We start from the raw sequence: 20,091 nt of genomic DNA, 5'->3' as shown, positions 1-20,091 counted from the left end.
TAGATGACGTAGAGCAAGTCGGCCCGCTGGGGCTTCGGAGGCTCTGGGACTCTCACCCTCTGACCTAGATTTTAGGCAGACCTTCCTCATTAACCTTCTTCAGCCTGAATTCAGATCCACTTTTGCTTCAGCTATAATTCAAGTAATACTGTCTGCTTGAAACTGCTTAAGATACGTGGTGCTTCTGCGGTAATTCCAGCATTACCTAACTGTGCCCATCAGAAATACCGCATCACTTGCGTGGATTAACCTGAAAGTGGGAGCTGTCATTCAGTTCAAACCGTATTTGAAGAATATTTAATGCTTCACGACACAGATGTAGTTGGAGCGTAGCCTGCTGTTTTAATGTCGTAAGCTCAGCTGTTTGATTTAGTTGCTAACTCGGGCATGTTCTTTAAAGTCCTAGTGTTTTCTTAAGCAGTTTTCCCTCATGCCTCACGGGCGTCTTCTCAGCTGGCCCTCTCGTTCACCTCCTCCCCCGCTTGCTGTCGTCCCAGAGCCTCCGAACGCTCTCAGCCCGCCCCCTTCTGCATGGACTGTTGCATGTGAGTAGACAGCCGTAGTGGAGTCTCTGGCTCCTGCTGGGTGCGGCGTGGCCCAGTCCCGCCCCAGTCGTTGGGAGGCGAGCTCCGTGTCAGGAGGGGCGCTGCCGTGAAGGCTGCTCCGTGGTCCTGGTCCTTAGATGTCTCTGGGCAGCCCTGGCCCTGGACGCTCCACCGGGCCCTGCATCCCAGTAGGCCCAGCCTCATGCGAGGACGCCGGCCGGGATGCACGCATCTCTGTGCGGTTAGTTCCGCAGGAGCAGAGGGGAAACCAACCTAGACGTCCAGAGACGGGACCCCACGCAAGCCCGGCGGGCCGTCCCGCTTCCCTTGTGAGGGGGCTCCTGCTTCATAGTTTATTTACAAGAAGTACGTTCTGTCTCCCCAGGTGGGCCAGGTGTCTCCTGAGGCACAGCTGGTGAGACAGCCTCTGTGCTCCTGAGGAGCGTGTCACGAGGCAGAGACTCTGCGTGCACATGGCCGGGCTCCATGTTGGAGCCAGTCTCCTCTTTCCTGCCTCCTCACCTTCCTTCTCTCTCTCTCTGTCCCTTTTTTTCTATTTTCATTTTATTTGTTTAGTTTCTAATTTAGTTTACTTGTTAAAGGGAGTGGGCCTAAAAATGATTTTCTGCTGACCATATACATACAGAGTGCTGAACTGCTGTGAGGAATTTTTCCTAAGTGTATATGTCACGGCAGCTTTGAGCCTTATTTATTATTTGCTTGAAAAAATATTAACTTGCTTTAGGCATCTTAGTCACTGTGTAAGTTGAAGGGGAGACTCTGTTCAGCTTCTAAACTTGTTTCTTACTGTTCTGGAGTAATACGAGTTCCTTGCAGTGTTCCCAGGTTGGTATATTAACTTATAATAATTGTTCTTAAGTTTTTTACCATGTTCAAGCTTCTGAGTTGATTGTTTTAATGTTTAACTAAGCATTGTGTTTGATAAGAAGCTGGAGTTGATTTTGTCTGAGGAGATAACGGCAGTGAGTACCTTGCAGCCCATGCCCATCCCGTGCTGCCTGCACCGCGGCCCAGCATTGGACAGTTTCACTGCTTTCTTCAGAATCTCTTGGTTTATGGCTATTTTATTGCCTCTTGAAAGGCATAACATCTGCTCTCTGCCACGGGCTTGCTTTAGTGTTCAGTGCCAACTCATGCCTGGGGGTTAGAATTTGATTAAAAATCTCATCTTTGATTGGAGGGCCAAAAAAAGTATGCATGAAAGGCGCAGTGTGCTGGTAATATGCACTGGTATCTAAAACGGTCTTCCAGTGCGGACTCGTGAGCGCCTCGTTTGTGTGGGACATTGTTGTAACACCCAGAGAAGCATTAACTATATAAAGAGTTTGACATCACCAGACTCTTCCACCAGTAGCTACTGCATAAGTCTTCATACAGTAATTTTCTTGGGTTGAAATGGCTATGCAAACAGTGCATTCTGATGCAGAGTTTATTTTGATGCCAACTTTGGTGATGCCCACTATTGCCTCACTGCACAGTCTTCCCTCACCAGGCCAGGTGCATCATACCGCTTCTCATGACCCCGTCATCTCACGCTTCCCTCCGGCTCTGGTGTTGGGGTCTCTGCGAGCAGTGAACCGGTGTGCTCTGAAGGGGCCTCCGCGACTGGTCCGAGGCCATCATGGGGTGTTGCTCTGTCAGCAGCCGCTGTCGTGGCCTGGGTTTCAGCTGGGCTTTTTGACGGGCCTTGCCAGTCGGTCCCAGCGCTGGCTCCCTGCATGACTGGTGTCCAGCCACTGCAGTGATGCTGTGGTGTGGCCAGTGGCTCGTTCTCTGTGAGGGTCAGTGCATGGCCAGGTGTGAGGTGAGCTGGACAGGTTGGATGCTGCGGTGTCGCTTACTATTGTCACGATTCTGACTTCTCAACTGTTCTTGATATTTTAGTGGACTAAAGAGGATGGACACAGAACTTCCACCTCTGCTGTCCCTAACCTGTTTGTTCCATTGAACACTAACCCAAAGGAGGTCCAGGAGATGAGGAACAAGGTGCGTACTGCCCGCTGCCAGCACTCGCTGGAAGCGCGTGTGTGGGAGGAGGTGGCCGGGTGGGGCGGCCTGCGTGGGGCTGTGAGGAGAGCGCCGGCCCTGGGAGGCTGGCTGCAGCTGTCCCATGACTGCCGGGTCCGCCCTTCACTTGCTGTGCTGTGCACAGCAGTGAGCAGTGGGCGCTTCTGGGCCCCGTGCTTGAACGACGCTCGTCCCTCAGCAGGGCAGGGCTGAAGTCAGAGCCTGTCCCTGGCGAGAGAGCCTTTGCCCCTGTCTTGCCAGGCCCATCTGAAGAGTTGTGAATGTTTGGTGTGTTGGAACGTGAGATCCACCAGTGTTCACAGGGTCCCCAGAAGATGGGCGCACAGGGTGTCTCCCCTCAAGTTAGCAAGCACAGTGAGAGCCGAGAGCCACGCCTACCGAACTTGTCCGGAAGAAGGAGCAAGTCTGGAGGGTCCGTCCAACCCTCTGAGTCTTGAGTTGCTAATCGGCTGGACCAGCAGCGTTAGGCAGGCAGGGCAGTCGTGCGGGGCCCACCGGGGAGCAGGGCAGCCCAGAAGAGCAGCTCGTACGTGGCCGGGGGTCTGAGCGCACACAGCAGCTTCAGGCGTAGCAAGCGGTCTCTGTACTGTTGGTGTGTCTCTCTCCTTGCCGTCCTCAGATCCGAGAGCAGAACTTGCAGGACATTAAGACAGCTGGACCCCAGTCCCAGGTGTTGTCTGGTGTGGTGATGGACAGGAGCCTTGTCCAGGTGAGCGCTCAGAACGGTTCTGCTGTTAGTGGGTGGTGACTCCGTGACCGCCTACTCCAGATTACTCTTGAGTTGGGAGAGGATGACTGTGAGGTAAGTGTCCTAGGCACTCAGCTCCCTTTGTTTAGAGGCTTTGTGGTGAGAAGTAATCGGCCCCTTTTTCTTGAGTTGCAGCCCGAGCATCAGCATGCCCAGGGCCGTGTCCCCCAAGCCTGCTCCGCGTCGTGCACGCCTGGGTGAGGGCGGTGCAGGCTGCCTGCTTGGGCCCGGGTCTACCTGGCTCCAGCGGGAGCTGTGGGACATGCGGGAGGAGGGTGGGTGTGGTGGATGGTGGTTCTTGTATGTGTTGCTGTCCATGACAGCATGGTGCTTGGGAAAAGTGCAGCAGGTCCCTGTAAATGTGATGCACATTTACACTCATTTCTGTGAAGGACTGCCCTCGTGGCATCCTGAAGATAACTGCGTAAGTAGTTATCTCTGACAGTTAAGTTGCCGCCCGATGCTTTAGACTCGACTTGCCAAGGTAGGGGACCGGTTGCTGTCTGTGGTGGGGGCCAGCCGGTTGGCTCTGTGGCCCGGGCTTGCACGCCGCAGCGCCGCCCCCTGCCCAGGCTGCTGGTGCCGTCTCGCTGCATGCGCTCTGCTGCCCTGCGCTGCGCTCTGGGCGATGTGCTCGGCTGGGCCTGGTGGGCTCTGACCACGCAGTTTACCGTTGCAGGACGCACCCCTCTCTGACTGTACGGAAAGAATCGAAGGGCTCGAGCGCACAGAGCAGACCTTTAGTCCCGCTAAGTCTCTCTCTTTTAGAAAGGTACTCACCGCCCCTCCTCCGCTGCCCGCCGGCACCCCTTGCTTGTTACCCGCCCTGCCCCTCTCCTCTTGCTGCGCTTGCTGTTGCCTTAGGTACCAGGGAGCTTTAAACGAGTCTCTGAGCTGTTTGTGAGACTGCACAGAAGGTCCTGTTCTGCCCGTTCTCTTCTTTAGTTAAACATTTTGCGTGAGGCTATTTCTATACTTTCCAGCATTTCCATGTTGTGCTGAGAAGTGGTTGGTCTTGGTGATGTTTCTCAAGACTTGCACGTGACTTTGGTTGGTGCCTGTTACAAGGTGCCAGCTGCAGAAGCCTCGTGGGTCGACCACGAGCAGTGTGGCGGCTCTCCAGAGAGATCTCCTTTCTTGGCTTGCTCAGCTGTGACCTGGATGTGATGAATGTGGCAGTTGAAGCCTGTATGATTGAAACTGTCATTTCAGAGGAGTGGGAGATAAGACAGCCTTTGCCAGCCCTTGTTGATGGAATGTGAAAATGGAAGTGTTAGTCGCTCAGTCATGTCTGACTCTTTGTGACCCCATGGACCATAACCCACCAGACTCCTTGGTCCATGGAATTCTTCAGGCAGGAATACTGGCATGGGTTGCCATTTTCTTATCCAGGGGATCTTCCAACCCAGGGGTCAAACCTGGGTCTGCCATGTTGCAGGCAGGCCCTTTACCATCTAAGCCATCAGTATTTTTACCTAAAACCAAACAAAACCAAAAAAACGCTAGATAATTGTTTTGAATGTTGCAGGGGGGAAAAGGACTTAGCAAAATTTGAAATCCCAAATTGTGGTTTCTCTGTGTTTGTGGTACATACAGTCAGTGGGGAATGTATCTTGTATGACCTCCCCAGGTGGAGGGAAACTTCGTGTGCACACTGAAGGCTGCTGGTGTCAAGGACAGACACTGCTGAGTTGTGTGTACCCTGTGTTCAAAGGAAGTATTCAGGGCCTTTTTCCATTAATACACCTCTAGGGAGATGCAGATATGTGTCAGAGTTCCAGTTGCTGGAGAAATCAGATCTGTGCTAACCAGTGTGCTGATGCGAGTCTTTTGCACGCTGATGCATTGATTCCACAGGTCCCCTTTTCCCTTGTGCTCAGAATGGATGAATGTCCAGTTACCATTCTTGGAGGAGCTTCTCCCGGCGAGGAAGGACAGCATCTTTTTATCCCCCTCAGCTTGTTTTCATGTTGCTCATCTGGGCCATAAGCTGTTGTGATCTTACTAGTTCACAGTTTTTTCTCTCGGATACATCAAAGTGTGTTGCGTCCGTGAGCCCAGGACGCTTACTGTGGAAACCCAAATCCCCCGCTGGCCTTGTGGGCTCAGGCCAGCTGGCAGTCACTGCTGTGGTGTCTCCCTGGCGTTGTTTTGCGCTTGGTGGCTTGTTTGTGCCTTGGGAAGGCTGTCTGGAGGGTGCACCTGTGAGCCGTGTTGGAGGACGTGCGTGGCCAGCCGCTCGTCCAGCTGGGGTCTGGCTCTTGCTCTGCCCAGTGGTGCTCCCAGACTTGCAGGTGCGCCACAGTCACCTGTGGCTGCTTCGTGAAGTGTTGGCTGCCTGGCTGGGAAGCTGAGAGTCTGTGGGAGGAGGTTCCTGGCTGCTCCGGAGTCCCCGCCTCAGTGGAGGACACGCTCGCCGTGAGTGGACACTGCTCCCGGCCGGCAGGTGCTGGCGTCCCTGTGTGCAGGTGTCTGTTCCTGCTTTTCCTCCACTGCCCTCTCTTGGTGCTTACTTTTGCACTCTGGTCTTCTTCCCACTCAGCGTATTTCATTTTCACGGCGACAGTGTGTTTGACACCCTGGTGAGCAGGGCAGCGGGTCCCAGCCACACCCAACGCTCTGATTCCCAGAGGACCGCTGAGCCCGACCGCAGGCACACTTGACTCCAGTGCTGGGTGGGCCAGCCCTCCCCTCTGGATTTTGTCATGAGTGAGCTGAGTTGTTAGAGGCCAGGGGGTGTGCGTCTGCTGAACGCAGTCTGGCTTGTGCAGCATAAGGCTCCCTGTGCCCCGCTGCGCGCTGGAGACGCAAGGCGCCTGCAGCCCGCCTGGTGCACTCGCTCGGGAACTTGGTGTTGACCATCAAGCATGTGTGTGGCCCAGCACCTGGAGTGTGAACTCAGATCTGAATAGGTTTCACTGATGAAAACCTGTGCTCAGGTCAGGGCACTGGGCCAGGTTTGCACAGCTCTGGAGCTGGAACTGTCACCCGACCCAGACCCCACCGGTCAGGTGCAGAAGTCGTTGCTGGGTGTCTGTTTTGCTTGGAGCTCGTGGTGGTGGCTCCCAGGATGGAAGGGTGAGAACCTCCGGGGGCTGCTGCAGGGAGCGGCGCTTCCACATCCCAGTTCCTCAACCCTGTTGCCCCGCAGCAGGCCTGGGGCCCTCTGCATCCCCTCCCTCTGGAGTAACAGGGTCCCCTGTCTCTGGGTCTGATCAGAGCTTCTGGAAGGCAGCTCAGCCCTCAGCTGAGGAGTTTGGAAGAGGGAGCTTCCTGCCCGTGGAGCAGGACCCAGCCGTGCTGCACGTGGAGGACCAGGTGTCCCGGAGGGAGGGCCTTGCTTGACCACAGGGCGTCCCTGGCTTGCTTCTTGATTCTGTATTCCTTCGCTCATTGTGAACATTAGGTTAAATGAACGGGAGTGCTCCTCCGAGAGCTTGGCTCTCCCTCGTCCCACTGGCCGTGAGCCCAGGATGCAGATGCCAGCCCTCGTTGCTGCAGTTCCGAGGGCTCCAGGGCTCAGCCCGTCTCAGCTGCGGTCGGCCTGCAGGCCCCTCTCAGGGAGAGTAGACAAGAAGGGGCTTGTCTCAGGGCACAGAGTTGACTCAGGCAGACGATGACCCCATCACGGTCTGGGAGGCGAGGCGCCTTCTGGGTGAAAAGCCAGGACGCCCGGGGTCAGGCCTCCTCAGGAGGAGCCCCCCACTCCCGTCTAGGCAGCTCATCTCGAATCTGGAGGCTCTTTGAGCACAGGCTGTGGGCTCCAGCCTTTTCCTTCTCCCCTTCTGGGTCCATGTCGCTGGACAGTGACCCTCAGCCCAGGTGCCCGGGGCAGCAGTTGGCTGGTGAGCTGAGTGTCACGGGCTGGCCTGACTCTGTCCCTTGTGCCCGGCGCTCGCATGCCCTCTGCCTGCAGTGTCTCCCCCAGGGAGAGTGCTGCCAGGCCGGGCCTGACGTCTGAACAAGCGCAGCTGCTCCTGTCTTCACTTGTTTTCCAAAGTTATCGTTAAGTCACGGGACGTGTTTGAGTTCTGCCTGCCTTTCTCAGACATGAGCTGCAGAGCATGTGGGGCCAAGCAGGTAGTCTGTGGGGCACAGGTGTGGGTGGGCTTGGTGCCAGGGGTGGCCTGCCTGCCGCCTGCGTCCCTGGGGGCGGCCTGCCCGCTTGGCCTACCCCTTCCGGCCGGGGCCACCGTGCGCTTCGCTGTGCTCAAGCTTGCTTTCTTCTGTCGTGTGAGTCCTCACAGTTTCCAGGTCCCTCAGACAGGCTCTGGGGCTCTGTGCCGTGCTGTCACCTCTTCGTGTCTGGAAACAAGTTCCAGGCTTTAGTTGCTCAGCAGATGCACGAAGGAGCAGAGCTGTCTGTGCTTTTAGAGCAGACGCTCGTTTCTGAGCATGCCTGCCCGAGTGCTGTGGGGGAGGAAGGTGACGGGCTGGAGAAGCCCTTCTGCATCCCTGTCTGAGGACCTGGCCCTGGGGATCCCTCCACGCTCCAGCTGCGCCTTGGTGCCTTTGCACCTGAAATCTGGAGGTCTTCCCTAGGATCTGCGCTCGGTACCTTCAGTCCATAGCGTCAAAGTCCTGCTTCTTCTCTACGCTGCAGGCTGCTGCCCCACCTGAGCCTCAGGCACCCCTCGGGGTGCTGTGTCCCCTGTCATCTGTCTGTCCGCCGCCACCCCGCCTGGGAGGAGGGAGAGTCCTGGGGGACCCTGCAGACCCTCTGTCCCTTTCTGTCTGCAGGGTGAGCTAGTGACGGCCTCCAAGGCCATCATTGAGAAGGAATACCAGCCGCACGTCATCGTGAGCACCACCGGCCCCAACCCCTTCAACACGCTCACCGACCGAGAGCTGGAGGAGTACCGCAGGGAGGTGGAGCGCAAGCAGAAGGGCCCCGAAGGTGAGTAGCCTCGCGGTCCCAGAGGAGGCGCTGCGGCCTGTGGGCTCCTTGCCCTGAGGGGGCTTCAGGTGCACGTCCTGACCTCCCTGGCTAGTCCTGGAGGACGTCGAGGGTAATCACGGCTCTAATCGGTCTGGTCGGGAGGACCCGGAGTCCTCGCGTGAGAGAGGTCCTGCCTGCGGTCAGACACAGTCGGGTGGGGGGATCCCCGCTGGTCCAAGCACCACACCAGCACGAGGCAGGGCCTGAAAGGAGCCCTGCTTGTCAGCGCTGCTGTGAAGCCTCTTGTGGGTGAGAAGGGAGGGAGGGTGTCCGTGGGCCTCTGCGGCCTCAGGAGCCCTGGCAGGCCCTGTCCCGTCCAGGCTCCGGGCAGTGCCCCGTCTCCTAGCTGGATAGCCGTCTGTGTTGAGGGCTCAGGACGCCCAAAGAAGAATGTATCAATTAACCTGGGATAGCTGGTGGGCAAACTGGTTTGAGTATTACTTTTCAGATACGTTCCGCCCTTGATGTATGTAGGCCTTCACTGTTAACAGCTCCCCGAGGAGGGGCCTTCTCTGAACTGTCTGGTCTCATTCATACTCCAGCCGTTGTTGAGCAGTTATGTTGTGGCAGGCCCTGTGAGTGCTGTGCGTGCCTGTGTTTCAGGGTTACTGTTAGCTCACAGTAACCCTGAGAGCTGGGCCCTTTCTCGCCGGATAGAGCAGAGAAGCCTGTTCCCCAGAGCAAGGCCGGGTGCGGCAGAGGCCCACCTGGGTCTGACCTGCACCCCTGCGCCCAGGCTCCCCACCTTCATCTCAGCCGCCGTCAGGGCTCAGGGTTTTCTCTCAGCCCCGAGGGCTCCCTGGCCAGGCGTGGTCACAGGCCCAGGGCCTCGCGTAGCCCCTTCCCCCACCCTGCAGAGGGGGCCCAGGCTGCGGCTGTCTTCCTGTTGGCAGCTCACAGGCTGGGAGGACATGGCTTTGTAAAGCATGTTGGGACTACTTTGCCGCAGAGGAAAGTAAATGGCTCTGAGAGCCAGAGCCTCCTGGAGCAGCTTGTTTCACGCTTCAGGTTTTTAAAAGCAGACTCAGACATTGTGACGGCCGGGAGAGAAACTGGCCTTCCACTGTGTCTGGCGCAAAGGCTCGGGGGTCTGAACCGCTCTCCCGGCGTGCCCTGGGTCGCTCGGTCGCCATGCAGACCCCGGGGCAGGACGCCCCCTCCAGGAGGCTCGTGCCGCTCTTCCCGGCCTTAGTGTGCACACTGCCCCCTCCTGGAGGGGAGGCCCCGCGGTGACCCTCCAGGCTCGATGGGGACCGTCCCGTGAGCCGCTTCAGCTTCAGACACGTTCTCTGATTTCCCCCAACTGAATCTTCCTTCTCAGTCTTGTTCTAGGTCAGCCACATGCTGCATCTGTGGCTGCTGTGGGAGCTCGGGTTGTGGAAAGGGCTGCTGTTGGACTGCCTTTCAGTGTGTTAGATCCTCAGTGCCTGTCACCTTCTGTTCTGTGTGTGTTCAGGTTAAGACTGTGCACGTAGATGCCGGGGAGCCGTCTCTGGGTCACAGCGCTGATTCCGACTGCCCCGGGGGCAGTGCAGGCGGCCCTGCGGGGGGTTCTGTGTGAGCCACAGCCCTGGTCACTGACTTAGAGGAAGAGCGTGTGTGTGGGCCTGAGCTCCTGGTCCTGTAGCCTAATCCCAGCTCCTGTGCACAGAGTCACGTGTCTGCCCTCTGGCCTCTCCCAGTGTCTGGGAAACCCGGATTTTTTTTTTTTTGAGTTTAACTGCAAGACAGAGTTTCGCACGTGCAGGCTCCGTTAGGGGCTGTTAGAGGGAGGGAGTGGGTGGCTGTGTGTGGCGATGGCTGTGAGCATGCTGTGTGCTCAGACTGTCTGCGTGGGCGTGGCAGCCAGGGCCCTGCCAGCAGACCCCTGCCCTGCGCTGCTGCCAGCTCTTGGCATGGTGGGAGGCGGCGGTGTCTGCTGCAGGTGAGACTCAGGCTGTGTGTCAGGCTGTGTCTTCCCCGCACTTCAGGTGCAGGGAAGAAAGCCTGTGGCCTCTTTCCCTGGTGAAAGGTATTTGTGTCCTCAGGCAAGAGATGTGCCCGCCGGCCTCTGTGTGGACACCTGGCTTCAGGAAGGGAGCTGTAGGCTTAGGTGGCGTAGGGAGGTGAATTTTTTCAACCGACGGCACTTACTGGCCCTAAGCTATTAATGTAAAACGTGACAATGAGATGGGAGATTCTAGGAACTACGGTAACAGTGGTATACACTTTTCCCTAAATGAGAGGTGGACTTGGAATTTTCTGGATCCTAGTTCCTATGATTTTTTTTCTCTGGTTCTTAGAGCCTTTTACTTCAGGAAAAAAATATGCTTTACAGGTGCCAAGTTTACTCCTTTTTAATGTCTATTTTGTGTGTTTCTTATCTGTTTCATTTATTTAATATCTATTCTATCTCACTGTGCCCGTCTTAGTGGGGCTTCTCTCGTGGCTCAGAGTCTGCCTGCAGTGTGGGAGACTTGGGCTTGATCCCTGGGTTGGAAGATCCCCTTGAGAAAGGGCCTGGCAACCCACTCCAGTATTCTTGCCTGGAGAATTCCATGGACAGAGCCTGGCAAGCTACGGCCTGTGAGGTCGCAGAGTCGGACGCGACTCAGTGACTGAACTTTTCCATCTTTTACCAGTCTTGTCGTGGCGTGCGAGGTCTAGCCCCTGACCAGGGATCAAACCTGGGCCCCCTGCAGCGAGAGTGTGGAGTCTTAGCCACGGGACCTCCCGGGCCGTCCCTACAACTGCCAGGTTTAAAGTATGGGTAGAAAATGCTCTAAATAAAAGATTAAAACCAAGATTGTGCTCATAGAGTGTCCCTTGAAGTGGCAGGTAGGCCGTGGGTGCTTGGGACCCTGGGCTTTTCTCAGCAGTGCGATGCAGAGGATGTGGGGAGGGGCTCCTCATTAGGGGACCGGCCAGGGGTCCCTAGTCAGCACAGCACAGAGGCAGCTCTGGCGATCCCGAGATGCAGGTCCACACCCCAGTCCTCGAGGGCTTCCTTCATCCTCTTTCAGACAGCGACTGGGAAAAGCTGAGGACGGTGGCTGCAAGCTCTTCTCTTCTGCGCTCTGGCCTGTGCCCTCCTGGAGGCAGCCCCATGGGCAGGGCAGGCTAGCCTGGCTGCCTTGGTGGAGGGTGGTGGGGAGGCCCTGGGGCTCCCAGCTCTTCACACGCTCTCCCCGCGGTGTGTGCATCTGCAGAGGATCTGGACCAGACGAGAGAAGAGAAAGAGAAGAGCCCTCCGGAGCCACACACGCCCCCCAGCACCCCTGTCAAGCGGGAGGAAGGTGAGCGCTGGCTGGGGGTGGGCCTGAGGCCGCCCCTCGGGGGAGGGTGCACGGTTGCCCGGGGCAGCCTCACTGGGAGGAGCCAGGCGTCCCGACTGGGGGAGAAGAGCAGCCGAGTGTGGCAGGGGCGGAGCTGGCACTGGTGGCCAGCGTGCGTTTGCATGGGGCCAGTGCGTCGCTGGCTCTGCGCGCCCACGCCTCTGTGCTGTGTCGGCTCTGCGCTGAGAACTGCAGGCGGCGCAGACCCGTAAGTGTGGTGCGCATGGTCGGGGACAGAGCCTGCCTGCGTCCGAGACGTCAGTGCTGCCCCTGCTTGCACATTTCCTCCACCCTCCTGTGCTTGGGTTGCCCCGGCAGCGTCCTCCGTCATGTCCAGGCCCCAGGATCACACTCTCTGGCGTATGTAGAGTCCGTGGAGAGTGCCGGACCCCGGTGGTCTCCCAGACCGCCTGCCTGTGTCTGGGACCCGTGGCCTCCGTGTCTGTCCTCGGTCGTGTGCGTGGTGCTTCCCCTGCCTGTTGGGGGCCTTGGCTCCCCCCCCGGCCCGCCCTCTGTCTGTAACCCAGTGGCTGAGACTGATGCGTAGCCTCTCTACCTGTGCTTTCTCTCCTGTGGCTGCGTGACAAGCAGGAGGTGGATGTGCTAAAGAGTACCTGTTACCATAGTAAGTACCGCCTGGCCCTCTGCTGTTGATCGGAATTCCCTGTGCTTTGCCTCATTCTGCTTCTTTGTTGCTTGTTAAGTTTTGTTTTCTGTTGATTCAAAATAAAAAGAGCCTCCCACCCCACCCCCTCTTACTCCCTGTCCTTGCACTGTGGGTAGTGACCTTCCTGGAAGGGGCTGGGTCACCTGAGCTGCGTGGTGGGCAGCCTGTCCTGCAGTCTGGGCCTCAGAAGTCCCAGGGGACCACATTGCCCTATTCCCCTTCTAGCCGGGTGCTGCTCAGTGGAGAGCTCTGCTCTGTCAGACCGGACTCAAGTCTGGACTAGACTAGACAGGCTGGGATTTTGCATGGGGGCTGCATGTATTTTGGTCTTTGCTTAAGCTGGGTGCTTAAGCTTAAATCTGAGGTGGGTGGGAGAGTGACATTCACTGCTGTTTGTTTAATACGACATTTGGTCCAACGGTAAAAGTTCCCCTGAGCACCCACAGGCAGCCTCTGCATGCTTCGAAGAGTGAATCCTCAGTGCCTCTTGCACAGCTGAGCCAAGGCGTAAGACCCGGGGTGAGGGGCTGGCGGAGGGGAGGGGCTCCCCAGCCTCTGGGAGCCGCCCTTGCCCCGACTCCTCCTGCTCCTCTGCTTCCTATCGCCTCCTGAGGTTTGGCTAGATTTCCAGTGTTGCCTAGCCTCCCAGTGGCTTGTAACTTTGTAGACTATGTTTAAAACATCCAGAAATTGGTTTCCCCTGGGGCCAGTGTAGAAAGCAGGCCTCAGACTGTTCCTTTGAAACCAGAGCCATGTGGCTTACGTTTATGTTTCCATGTTGGGGGGCTTCCCTGGCGGCTCAGTTGGTAAAGAGTCTGCCTGCGGTGTGGGAGACCCGGGTTTGATCTTTGGGTCAGGAAGACCCCTGCAGGAGGAAATGGCAGCCCACTCCAGGACTCTTGCCTGGAGAATCCCGCCGACGGAGGAGCCTGGTGGGCTACAGCCCATGGGGTCGCAAAGAGACGGACACGGCTGAGCGACGGACACTTTCACTTTTCCATGTTCAGCTGCTTAAAATGGCTTGAATTTTTTGCCTGTCCTTTACCTTAGAGTTCATCTCTCTTTTTTTCCCTTTTCTCCTTTTTTTTTCGGAGTTCATCTCTGTCTGAATTCTCTAGCCTACAGTGGCCTTTGGTGGTGATGTTGATGCCAGTCTGGGAGTTCACTTGGGGCTCTCCATGCACGGCCGTGGGCTCGTGTTCTCCTCGGCGGGAGACCAGGTGTCGTGGATACAAATTGAGGCGTCAGTGCAGGACCACTGATGCCCGCCCTCTAGTGGTTCAAGTGTTTAAGGCAGAGCATTGCAGTCCTAAGAGTGCTTCCGGGCCTTTCGTCACTGTCCCCGCCTGGGGACTGAGCCCCGGGACCGAGCCTGGTGTCAGCCCGCTGTCCGTGAGAAGGAGCTGAAATCCACCCTGAGACCGAGCCCACGCCTCACTGTGGGCTGCACCCGGCCTTGGGGTAGAGTAGACTCGGCGAGAGCTCCTTGCTCTGCTCTAGAGTCCCTTCCAGGGCAGCGTCTGTGCAGGGCCCTTGGGAGGCCGGGAGACCCGGGCGGTCGCTCTGTAACCCTGTCTCTCCCGCCCCACCCACCAGACCTGCCGCGGGAGCCACCGTCCGGAGACGACAGTGATGCCGCCACCTTCAAGCCGACTCTGCCCGACCTGTCCCCTGATGAGCCTTCAGAAGTGCTCGGCTTCCCGACGTTGGAGAAGGAGGAGGAGGAGGAGGGGCTGGCTGAAGCCAGGGCCCCTCCAAGCCCCGCTGGGTCCCCCTCCAGGTCCCCCCCGGTGGCCAGCCCCGAGCCAGCCCCAGCCCAGGTGGCTGAGGAGGCTGCCTCCCCAGCAGCCGAGGACCCTGGCAGTGATGGGTCTCCGGGCAAGTCCCCATCCAAAAAGAAGAAGAAATTCCGCACCCCTTCCTTCCTGAAGAAGAGCAAGAAGAGGAGCGACTCCTGAAGGCCCTCCCTGCACACCAAGGCGCCGCCAGACTGTCCCCGACCACGCCGCGTGCCCCGGCGCCCTGTGTAATGGGCGCAGAGGCCCATCCCTTGTGTAGCTAGCGCCTCCCTCGGTGTGACCAACCCCCACGTAGACCGGTGCTAACCTCGTGTGCGTGCAGCGGCCTGGCCCGCAGCCTCGGGTTCTGGGGGAGACGTGGCCTCCATGTCCACCTCCGAGCCAGCCCTGACCTACAGGGGTCAGCACCTCGGCCCCTCTTGTACTCCTCAAGGACACTGTCCCCCGGGAGCCGAGTCAGGGTCCCAGCTGGACAGGGGCAGACCTGGCCGCTCTGGCCTTGACCACTCCTGCTCTCCTCTCGGGAAGTAACCCGCGCCCCATCTCTGCTAGGCTCCCCTTCACCCCCAGGTCTCAGGTGACTGAATCAGACCCGTGGCTTCCTGCTGGTGTTGCCTGCTCCGTGATCCCTGTTCAGATGCACAGCCTCGGTCCTGTGAAAGCGCCCCGACAGCCCAGGCCCCCAGGATGGCCTTGGAGAGGGTCAGGGCTGAGCTGGCGCCCCAGTAGCTCATGGCGCAGCTGGTGCTGGTCCCCGGTCCCCTCGGCCAGAACCAGACCTGGGGCTGCACTCACCCCCTGGGGCCTCCTGACCTGTCAGGGACGGCGCCTCCGAGGGGTGGTCCTGTGGACCTCCTCAGCGGACCTGCAGCTCCCACAGCCCCGACGGCATGCACGGGCAGCACTCTGCTTCCGCTCTCTGTCCTGGGGAGGGCCTGGCACTGAGGCGGGTCTGCACCTGAGCTCAGCTTGGCCTGGGACGCTCCTTCCCTTGGTTAGAGGGCAGCTCAGGGTGAGGGTCAGCCCCAGAGGTCCACTGACGTCCTGCGGTCACCACAAGGCCCCTCCTGCCCTCTAGTGCCACATCCGTAGAGCAGAGTGGGGGGCTGCTTGTCTGGAACTTGGGGTGGCCGGGGTCTCCTCGACGGTCGGCCGTCCCAGGAGCTCCAGTGCCAGCCTGTCCCAATAGGCCCCTGGGGTGGAGGGGACCCGAGGCCGGCTGCATGGCGCTGACCTCTGCTTCGAGCTTCCTGGCGAGCTGCTCTCTGTTGTCTTGTCCTGGTGGTGGTCGAGCTCCCCAGCCTTACCCTGCACTCAGTTAACCACAGGCTCCTCCTGCCCTCCCTTCCTCTCACCCCACATATGCAATGACTTTAATTTCATTTTTGTAGTTTATTTTAACTCTTTGTATCTCAACATGAAGTTTGGTTGCATATACAGACACAGGCTTGGGAGGACAGGTCCTATGGCCTTTCTTCATTGTAACATGTTTTACTCACAAATAAAATTCTTTACGCAGTTTCCTTGTCTAACCTTGGGAAGCAGTCTCGCATCTTAATTCCTTTTGTTTGCTCCTTTAAAATAGGACTTCAGAAGTTTAATGTTCCAAAGATTACAAAGTGAGCGCTTATCTCTTGATCAGCAGAGTTTGTCACTTTGGACCATGGGGGATACTCTGTCTGAAAAGCACCCTGCCCCAGGGGTCTGCCTGTTCTTCCCCAGAGGGCGGCGTTGGGGGCTTCCGGCCAGGGCCCTGGGCAAGGGGAGGGACGTCAGGCGGCCTCCCCCCCCAACCCCAGGGTAGAAGGGAAACGGCTGGGCGGAGCTTGGCACCCTGTGGTCGGTGCAGCTGGAACAGCTGTCACTCCGGCTGCTGCCCCTGGTTCCTGGGGGCCTCCAGGGTGTGGGGGGACGGGGTGTGCGCTGCAGGAAGGCACTTGGTGTGTAACAGCTGCTTTGTCATTCTGAGGCCCAGCTGAGGCCCTGTGTCGCTGAGAACTGAAGACAAAGTCTGGAAGGCTTGAGTCTGATCCTGACAGGCAGGTCCATGCCGGAGTATCTTGCATCCTGGAGCTGCAAGTCCCAGGCCCCGGGGGCGGGGGGCAGGGGGCCGGAGGGGGTCAGGCGGGCAGTGGGGAGCTGGCCTGGCCCAGGACCCCCTTACCCGCGCAGTCCCCCGCCCTCACATCACCGCAGGCGGGCGGCCCAGCTACTCGGCCTTGAGTGTCCGCGCCGCCGGGCTCAGGGTCCGCAGGATGGAGAAGGGGAGCAGGAAGAGCGCCGCGCACACGGTGTAGCAGACGCGGGCGCCGGCCAGCCAGTACGCTGTGGAGACAACGGGGGAGGTGACGGTGCCCCGGGCCCACCTGCCCCCTGCAGCTCGGCCAGCCACAACCCCAGCCCGGGGCTGGCCGGGCCTCCAGCATGCCCCGAGGGCCGTACCGCAGCCTCACCTGAGGCGGCCACCACGGGCCCCACGGCCCTGGCCAGGGCGCCCAGGCTCCGCAGCGTGCCCATGACCGTGCCCTTCTGCCGGGGCGAGCCTGTGGGCGAGAGGGGACAGCCGTCAGGGGCCCTCAGACCGCCTCCCAGGGGCTGGCCTCGGCCCAGGGCAGGGCCTCTCACCGTAGCCGGCGACCACGGAGGACAGGCAGGGGACCACGACGGCTGCGGCTGGGGAGACACCGGGGAAGACACCGGTCAGCCCGGAGGAGAGGCCGACGGAGATGGGAGGGGGGCCCGGCCCGGCCCGCCTCGCCCCGCCCCCGCAGGCCCCGCCCTCGCCACTCACAGGCCCCGCCCCCGCCCGGCCCTCACACCCGGAGGCCCCGCCCTCAGCCGCTGGCTCCGCTCCGGCCCGCAGGCCCACTCACCCCAGGAGTAGAGGAGCAGCCCCAGGCCCAGGATGGGCAGCGTGTGTCCCCAGCCGACGAAGAGGGAGGCGGGGATGAGCAGCAGGATGGCCTGTGGGCGGCACAGCCGGTCTGAGAGCCCCCACTGCCTCCGCAGAGCGCGGGCACCGCCTGCCCCCAGCCCCGGGGAACTCCATACCCGCTTCACAGCCGCGATCTCCCTGCCAGGGCGGATCCGCCGGGCATAGGCTCCCTGGATGGTGGCCATGGTGAGACCGATGAAGAAAAACATCTTCCCCTGTTCTACCCTGCGAGGGGCGAGCTGTCAGCACCCCTGCCCTGCCGGTGCTGCCCTCACATGGCCAGGCAGCCTGGGTGACCTCGGTCCCTGTCCTCGGGGCGCCGCGCAGTCCGCCCCAGGACCCTGGACTGGGCCCGGGGGACGCGTGTGCCGAGGTGGGGATCCGCCGGGGTTCGAGGCGTCCCACCTGCTGAACTGGAAGCGCTGGTGCACCAGGAAGCTGAGCGTGAACTCCAGGCCCGAGAACAGGAACAGGTAGAGGAAGTAGACCAGGCCCAGGCCGCGCAGGCTGCCAAGCCCTGGGGGGCAGCGAGGAGGGGCTGTGGCCCTGACCCGCATGCAGCCCCCAAGGTAGCCTGAGGGACCCCCAGCCCCACCCGCCAATGCCCGCTCCTTACTGACTCCAGTGGGCGGGTCTGGGCCCCGTGCCACAGCCGAGAAGCGGAGCAGGGCCAGAGGGCTGAGCAGGTCCACGGCCGCCCGGAACCCCAGGGAGACGGACGGCGCCTGCGGGGGTCAGCACTGAGGGTCCACTAGGGGGCCTGGGGGTGGGCTTGACGAACCCGCTCGGCCCCTGCATCTTGCAGAGCCCCAGCGAGGCCGGGGGGTCTGGGAACCATGGGGTCCCAGGAGGCGCTGCGCTCTCAAGAGCATCTGGACACCAGAAGGGGGTAGCCCGGCCTTCCCAGCACCTGGAGCTGGGACACTTGATGGGCGTCCCCACCTGCCCCAGCCTGGGCGCTGTCTGGCTCCCACCTTACCCGCTTCTGTGGGGGCAGCGTCTCTGGCAAGAAGCACCAGATGAACAGCAAGTCAGAGATGGCAAAGAGCAGGGCCAGGCAAGGCACCGTCTCCGAGGGCAGGAAGGCTCCCAGGGTGGGGCCCAGAGTGAAACCCAGAGAAAAGGCCACCCCGATGACTGCCTGGGGAAAAGAGGGTGCTTGAGCGAGCAGGGAGACCCAAGCCCCAGAGACCCCCACCCCAAAGCCCCAGGGCCACTCACCATGCCCTTGCTGCGGGCAGATGGTGAGCCCAGGTCGGCAACGATGGCGGTGCAGAGGCTAACGTTCCCCTTGCTGATGCCGCCTATCACCCTGGAGGCCAGGAAGGCCGCAAAGCTCTTCGAGGCGGCCCACGCGGCGTAGGAGGTGGCCACACCTGCCTGCCCCAGGGCAGGGGCCAAGGGCAGGGGCCGTCACTTGGGGCCAGGAGGGGCCCACAGTGGGGCTGGCAGGCTGGAGCAGTACTCCTGGGGCCCTGCCCTGTTCTGGAGCCGCCAAAGGCCACTTCTATGCCCAGTGACCCCTTGGCAGGAGCAGCTCTGCCACACCCTGGCTTAGCTCCAGAAGCCCTGCTCCCCCCAAACACCTCCCCCAGGGAGCACTGAGGGCCACTGAGGGGCCACGGAGAGCCCACAGCTGCCTCCCAGAGGGCTGCCAGGCGGACACCCGTACCAGGGACAGCAGCATCCCCGGGCGCCTCCCCAGGCAGTCAGACACGGCCCCTGTGAGTGGTGCTGAGAGGAACTGCAGGAGCGAGAAAACGGAGCCGATCAGACCTGGAAGAGACAGAGCTCACGGTCACCACTCGGCCCGGGGAGCCCCAAGAGAAGTGGACGCTCCACGGGGAGAGGGGGCGGACCATGCCCCAGAGCGAGAAGGTGAGAACCAAGGCGTGGGGAGGCCTCGGCCCAGCTCGGGACCGCACCTCCGAACAGGACGCTGTTGTATCTCTTCTCCGCTGGCATCCCTATGGCTGCTGCAAACCAGTCCACCCCGCGCTGCCAGGAGCCGTAGAGCGGGTCCTGGGGGACAAGAAGGCGTGGCAGACTGGGGCGCCTCTGAGGGGCTGGGAGCCAGGAGCAGCCACGGCGGGGCGCAGGGGCAGTGGGGCTGGAGGGGAGGGGCTCACGTGGGCACGGCCGTGGCTCTCCAGCAGCCCAGGCAGCAGGGGTAGCAGCAGGGTGAAGGCCAGGAGGTCCAGCAGGAGGCCAAGGAAGACCACAGCGACCACGCGGGTTTCTGGTGCCGGCTGCTGGCGGATGGGCGGGCGCGGCGTGCAGCTCCCGCCGGCTCCACAGCCCATGATGGGAGCGGCTCCGAGCAGGCCCGGCCGAGCGTGTGACGGGTCTGCACAAGAGCACGGTGCACGAAGGCACGTCCGGTTACCCGGCCCCGACGCCCACCCACCTTCGCCCGCGAAGTGTCCCCAACCCTCACTGCCAGAGCACCCCTGAAGGATCTGTCTGCCCCGTTACCGGCTGTCGCTCTGTGCGCCCTGCCCCCGACCCTGGGCAGCAGGAAACGCAAGCTGTGGGGGAGTTACGCAAAGAAACGGCCAGCCTGGGAGGCCGACCAGGCGGGGGCCGGGCGGGGCATCGTGGCCCCGGCACCTCCCGGCCCCCGCACCCACGGTCCCGGGCGGAGCGGTCGGGGAAACCCAGGCCCAGGCGGGAGCAAGGGGCAGCTTGGCGAGCCGGAGAACGACCCCCGCCCGCCCCGCCCGGCCCCGCCCCCGCCGCGCGCAGTACAGACCAGGGGATGGATGGACTGACGGATGGACGGACGGACGGACGGACAGACGCACGCGCAGAGGACCGCCGGCAGGGGCGGGTGCGCAGACCCCGCCCCGCCCACCCGGAAGCCAGCGTGGGTCCCCGCTCGGAAGTGGGCGTGGTTTCATAATCCGGAAGTGGGCGGGCCGCCGCGACCGCTCTTCCGGGCACTGTGCCGGGCCTCACCAGCTCGGTTCCGGGCCGGCTTCCTGGCAGGAACGGGTCCGATCGGGGGCGCCTGACAGGTGCAGCCCCATTTGCCCCCAGATTCTGCGCCCGAGGGACGACCCGCCCGCTGAGGACCCTAGGCTTTGGGTGCCCCG

The 20,091-nt window shown here is 60.7% G+C and overlaps 2 protein-coding genes across 29 annotated transcripts in view; one reads left to right on the top strand and one right to left on the bottom strand.

The window, feature by feature from the left end:
- ADD1 (adducin 1) overlaps window positions 1-15,593 on the top strand; it is a 99,838-nt gene extending 84,245 nt beyond the window's left edge. For 11 of the 27 annotated variants that reach the window (XM_060417703.1, XM_042251695.2, XM_060417702.1 and 8 more), the window contains 7 exons: window positions 2,451-2,552; window positions 3,214-3,303; window positions 4,022-4,114; window positions 8,083-8,239; window positions 11,284-11,340; window positions 11,470-11,556; window positions 13,859-15,593. In XM_060417703.1, the coding sequence (XP_060273686.1) occupies window positions 2,451-2,552; window positions 3,214-3,303; window positions 4,022-4,114; window positions 8,083-8,239; window positions 11,284-11,340; window positions 11,470-11,556; window positions 13,859-14,220 (948 nt within the window). In that variant the 3' untranslated portion in view covers window positions 14,221-15,593. Of the gene's footprint in view, window positions 1-2,450; window positions 2,553-3,213; window positions 3,304-4,021; window positions 4,115-8,082; window positions 8,240-11,283; window positions 11,341-11,469; window positions 11,557-12,186 lie in introns of all 27 variants that reach the window. The other 16 variants (XM_060417707.1, XM_027971290.3, XM_042251707.2 and 13 more) reach the window with 8 other exon arrangements.
- MFSD10 (major facilitator superfamily domain containing 10) lies at window positions 15,434-19,839 on the bottom strand. Of its 2 annotated transcripts, none has more exons than XM_027971295.2 (13): window positions 19,472-19,839; window positions 19,126-19,343; window positions 18,922-19,018; window positions 18,669-18,772; window positions 18,218-18,376; window positions 17,976-18,137; window positions 17,613-17,721; window positions 17,402-17,513; window positions 17,113-17,221; window positions 16,935-17,025; window positions 16,687-16,734; window positions 16,515-16,604; window positions 15,434-16,386 (listed from the first exon to the last, which is right to left on the bottom strand). In XM_027971295.2, exons 2-13 carry the CDS (start codon window positions 19,297-19,299, stop codon window positions 16,271-16,273), a joined length of 1,371 nt encoding a protein of 456 aa, XP_027827096.1. In that variant the 5' UTR covers window positions 19,300-19,343; window positions 19,472-19,839; the 3' UTR covers window positions 15,434-16,270. The 2 variants fall into 2 exon arrangements, with proteins under 2 accessions (XP_027827096.1, XP_027827095.1); XM_027971294.2 differs by having other exon boundaries at window positions 19,749-19,839.
- Between the last annotated feature and the right edge of the window lie 252 nt (window positions 19,840-20,091).

The sequence above is a fragment of the Ovis aries genome, chromosome 6, assembly GCF_016772045.2.
Source record: "Ovis aries strain OAR_USU_Benz2616 breed Rambouillet chromosome 6, ARS-UI_Ramb_v3.0, whole genome shotgun sequence".
NCBI classification, from domain to species: Eukaryota; Metazoa; Chordata; class Mammalia; order Artiodactyla; family Bovidae; genus Ovis; species Ovis aries.
The sequence above is the reverse complement of the archived record's forward strand: the minus strand, read 5'-3'. Positions and strand labels throughout refer to the sequence as shown.

Coding starts and splice junctions, on each gene's coding strand:
- MFSD10 (XM_027971295.2), bottom strand. CDS start 19,299: ATGGGCTGTGGAGCCGGCGGGAGCTGCACGCCGCGCCCGCCCATCCGC. Junction 19,019..19,125: donor AGAGCCACGGCCGTGCCCAC/GTGAGCCCCTCC, acceptor CTTGTCCCCCAG/GACCCGCTCTACGGCTCCTG. Junction 17,026..17,112: donor AGATCGCGGCTGTGAAGCGG/GTATGGAGTTCC, acceptor TGCCGCCCACAG/GCCATCCTGCTGCTCATCCC.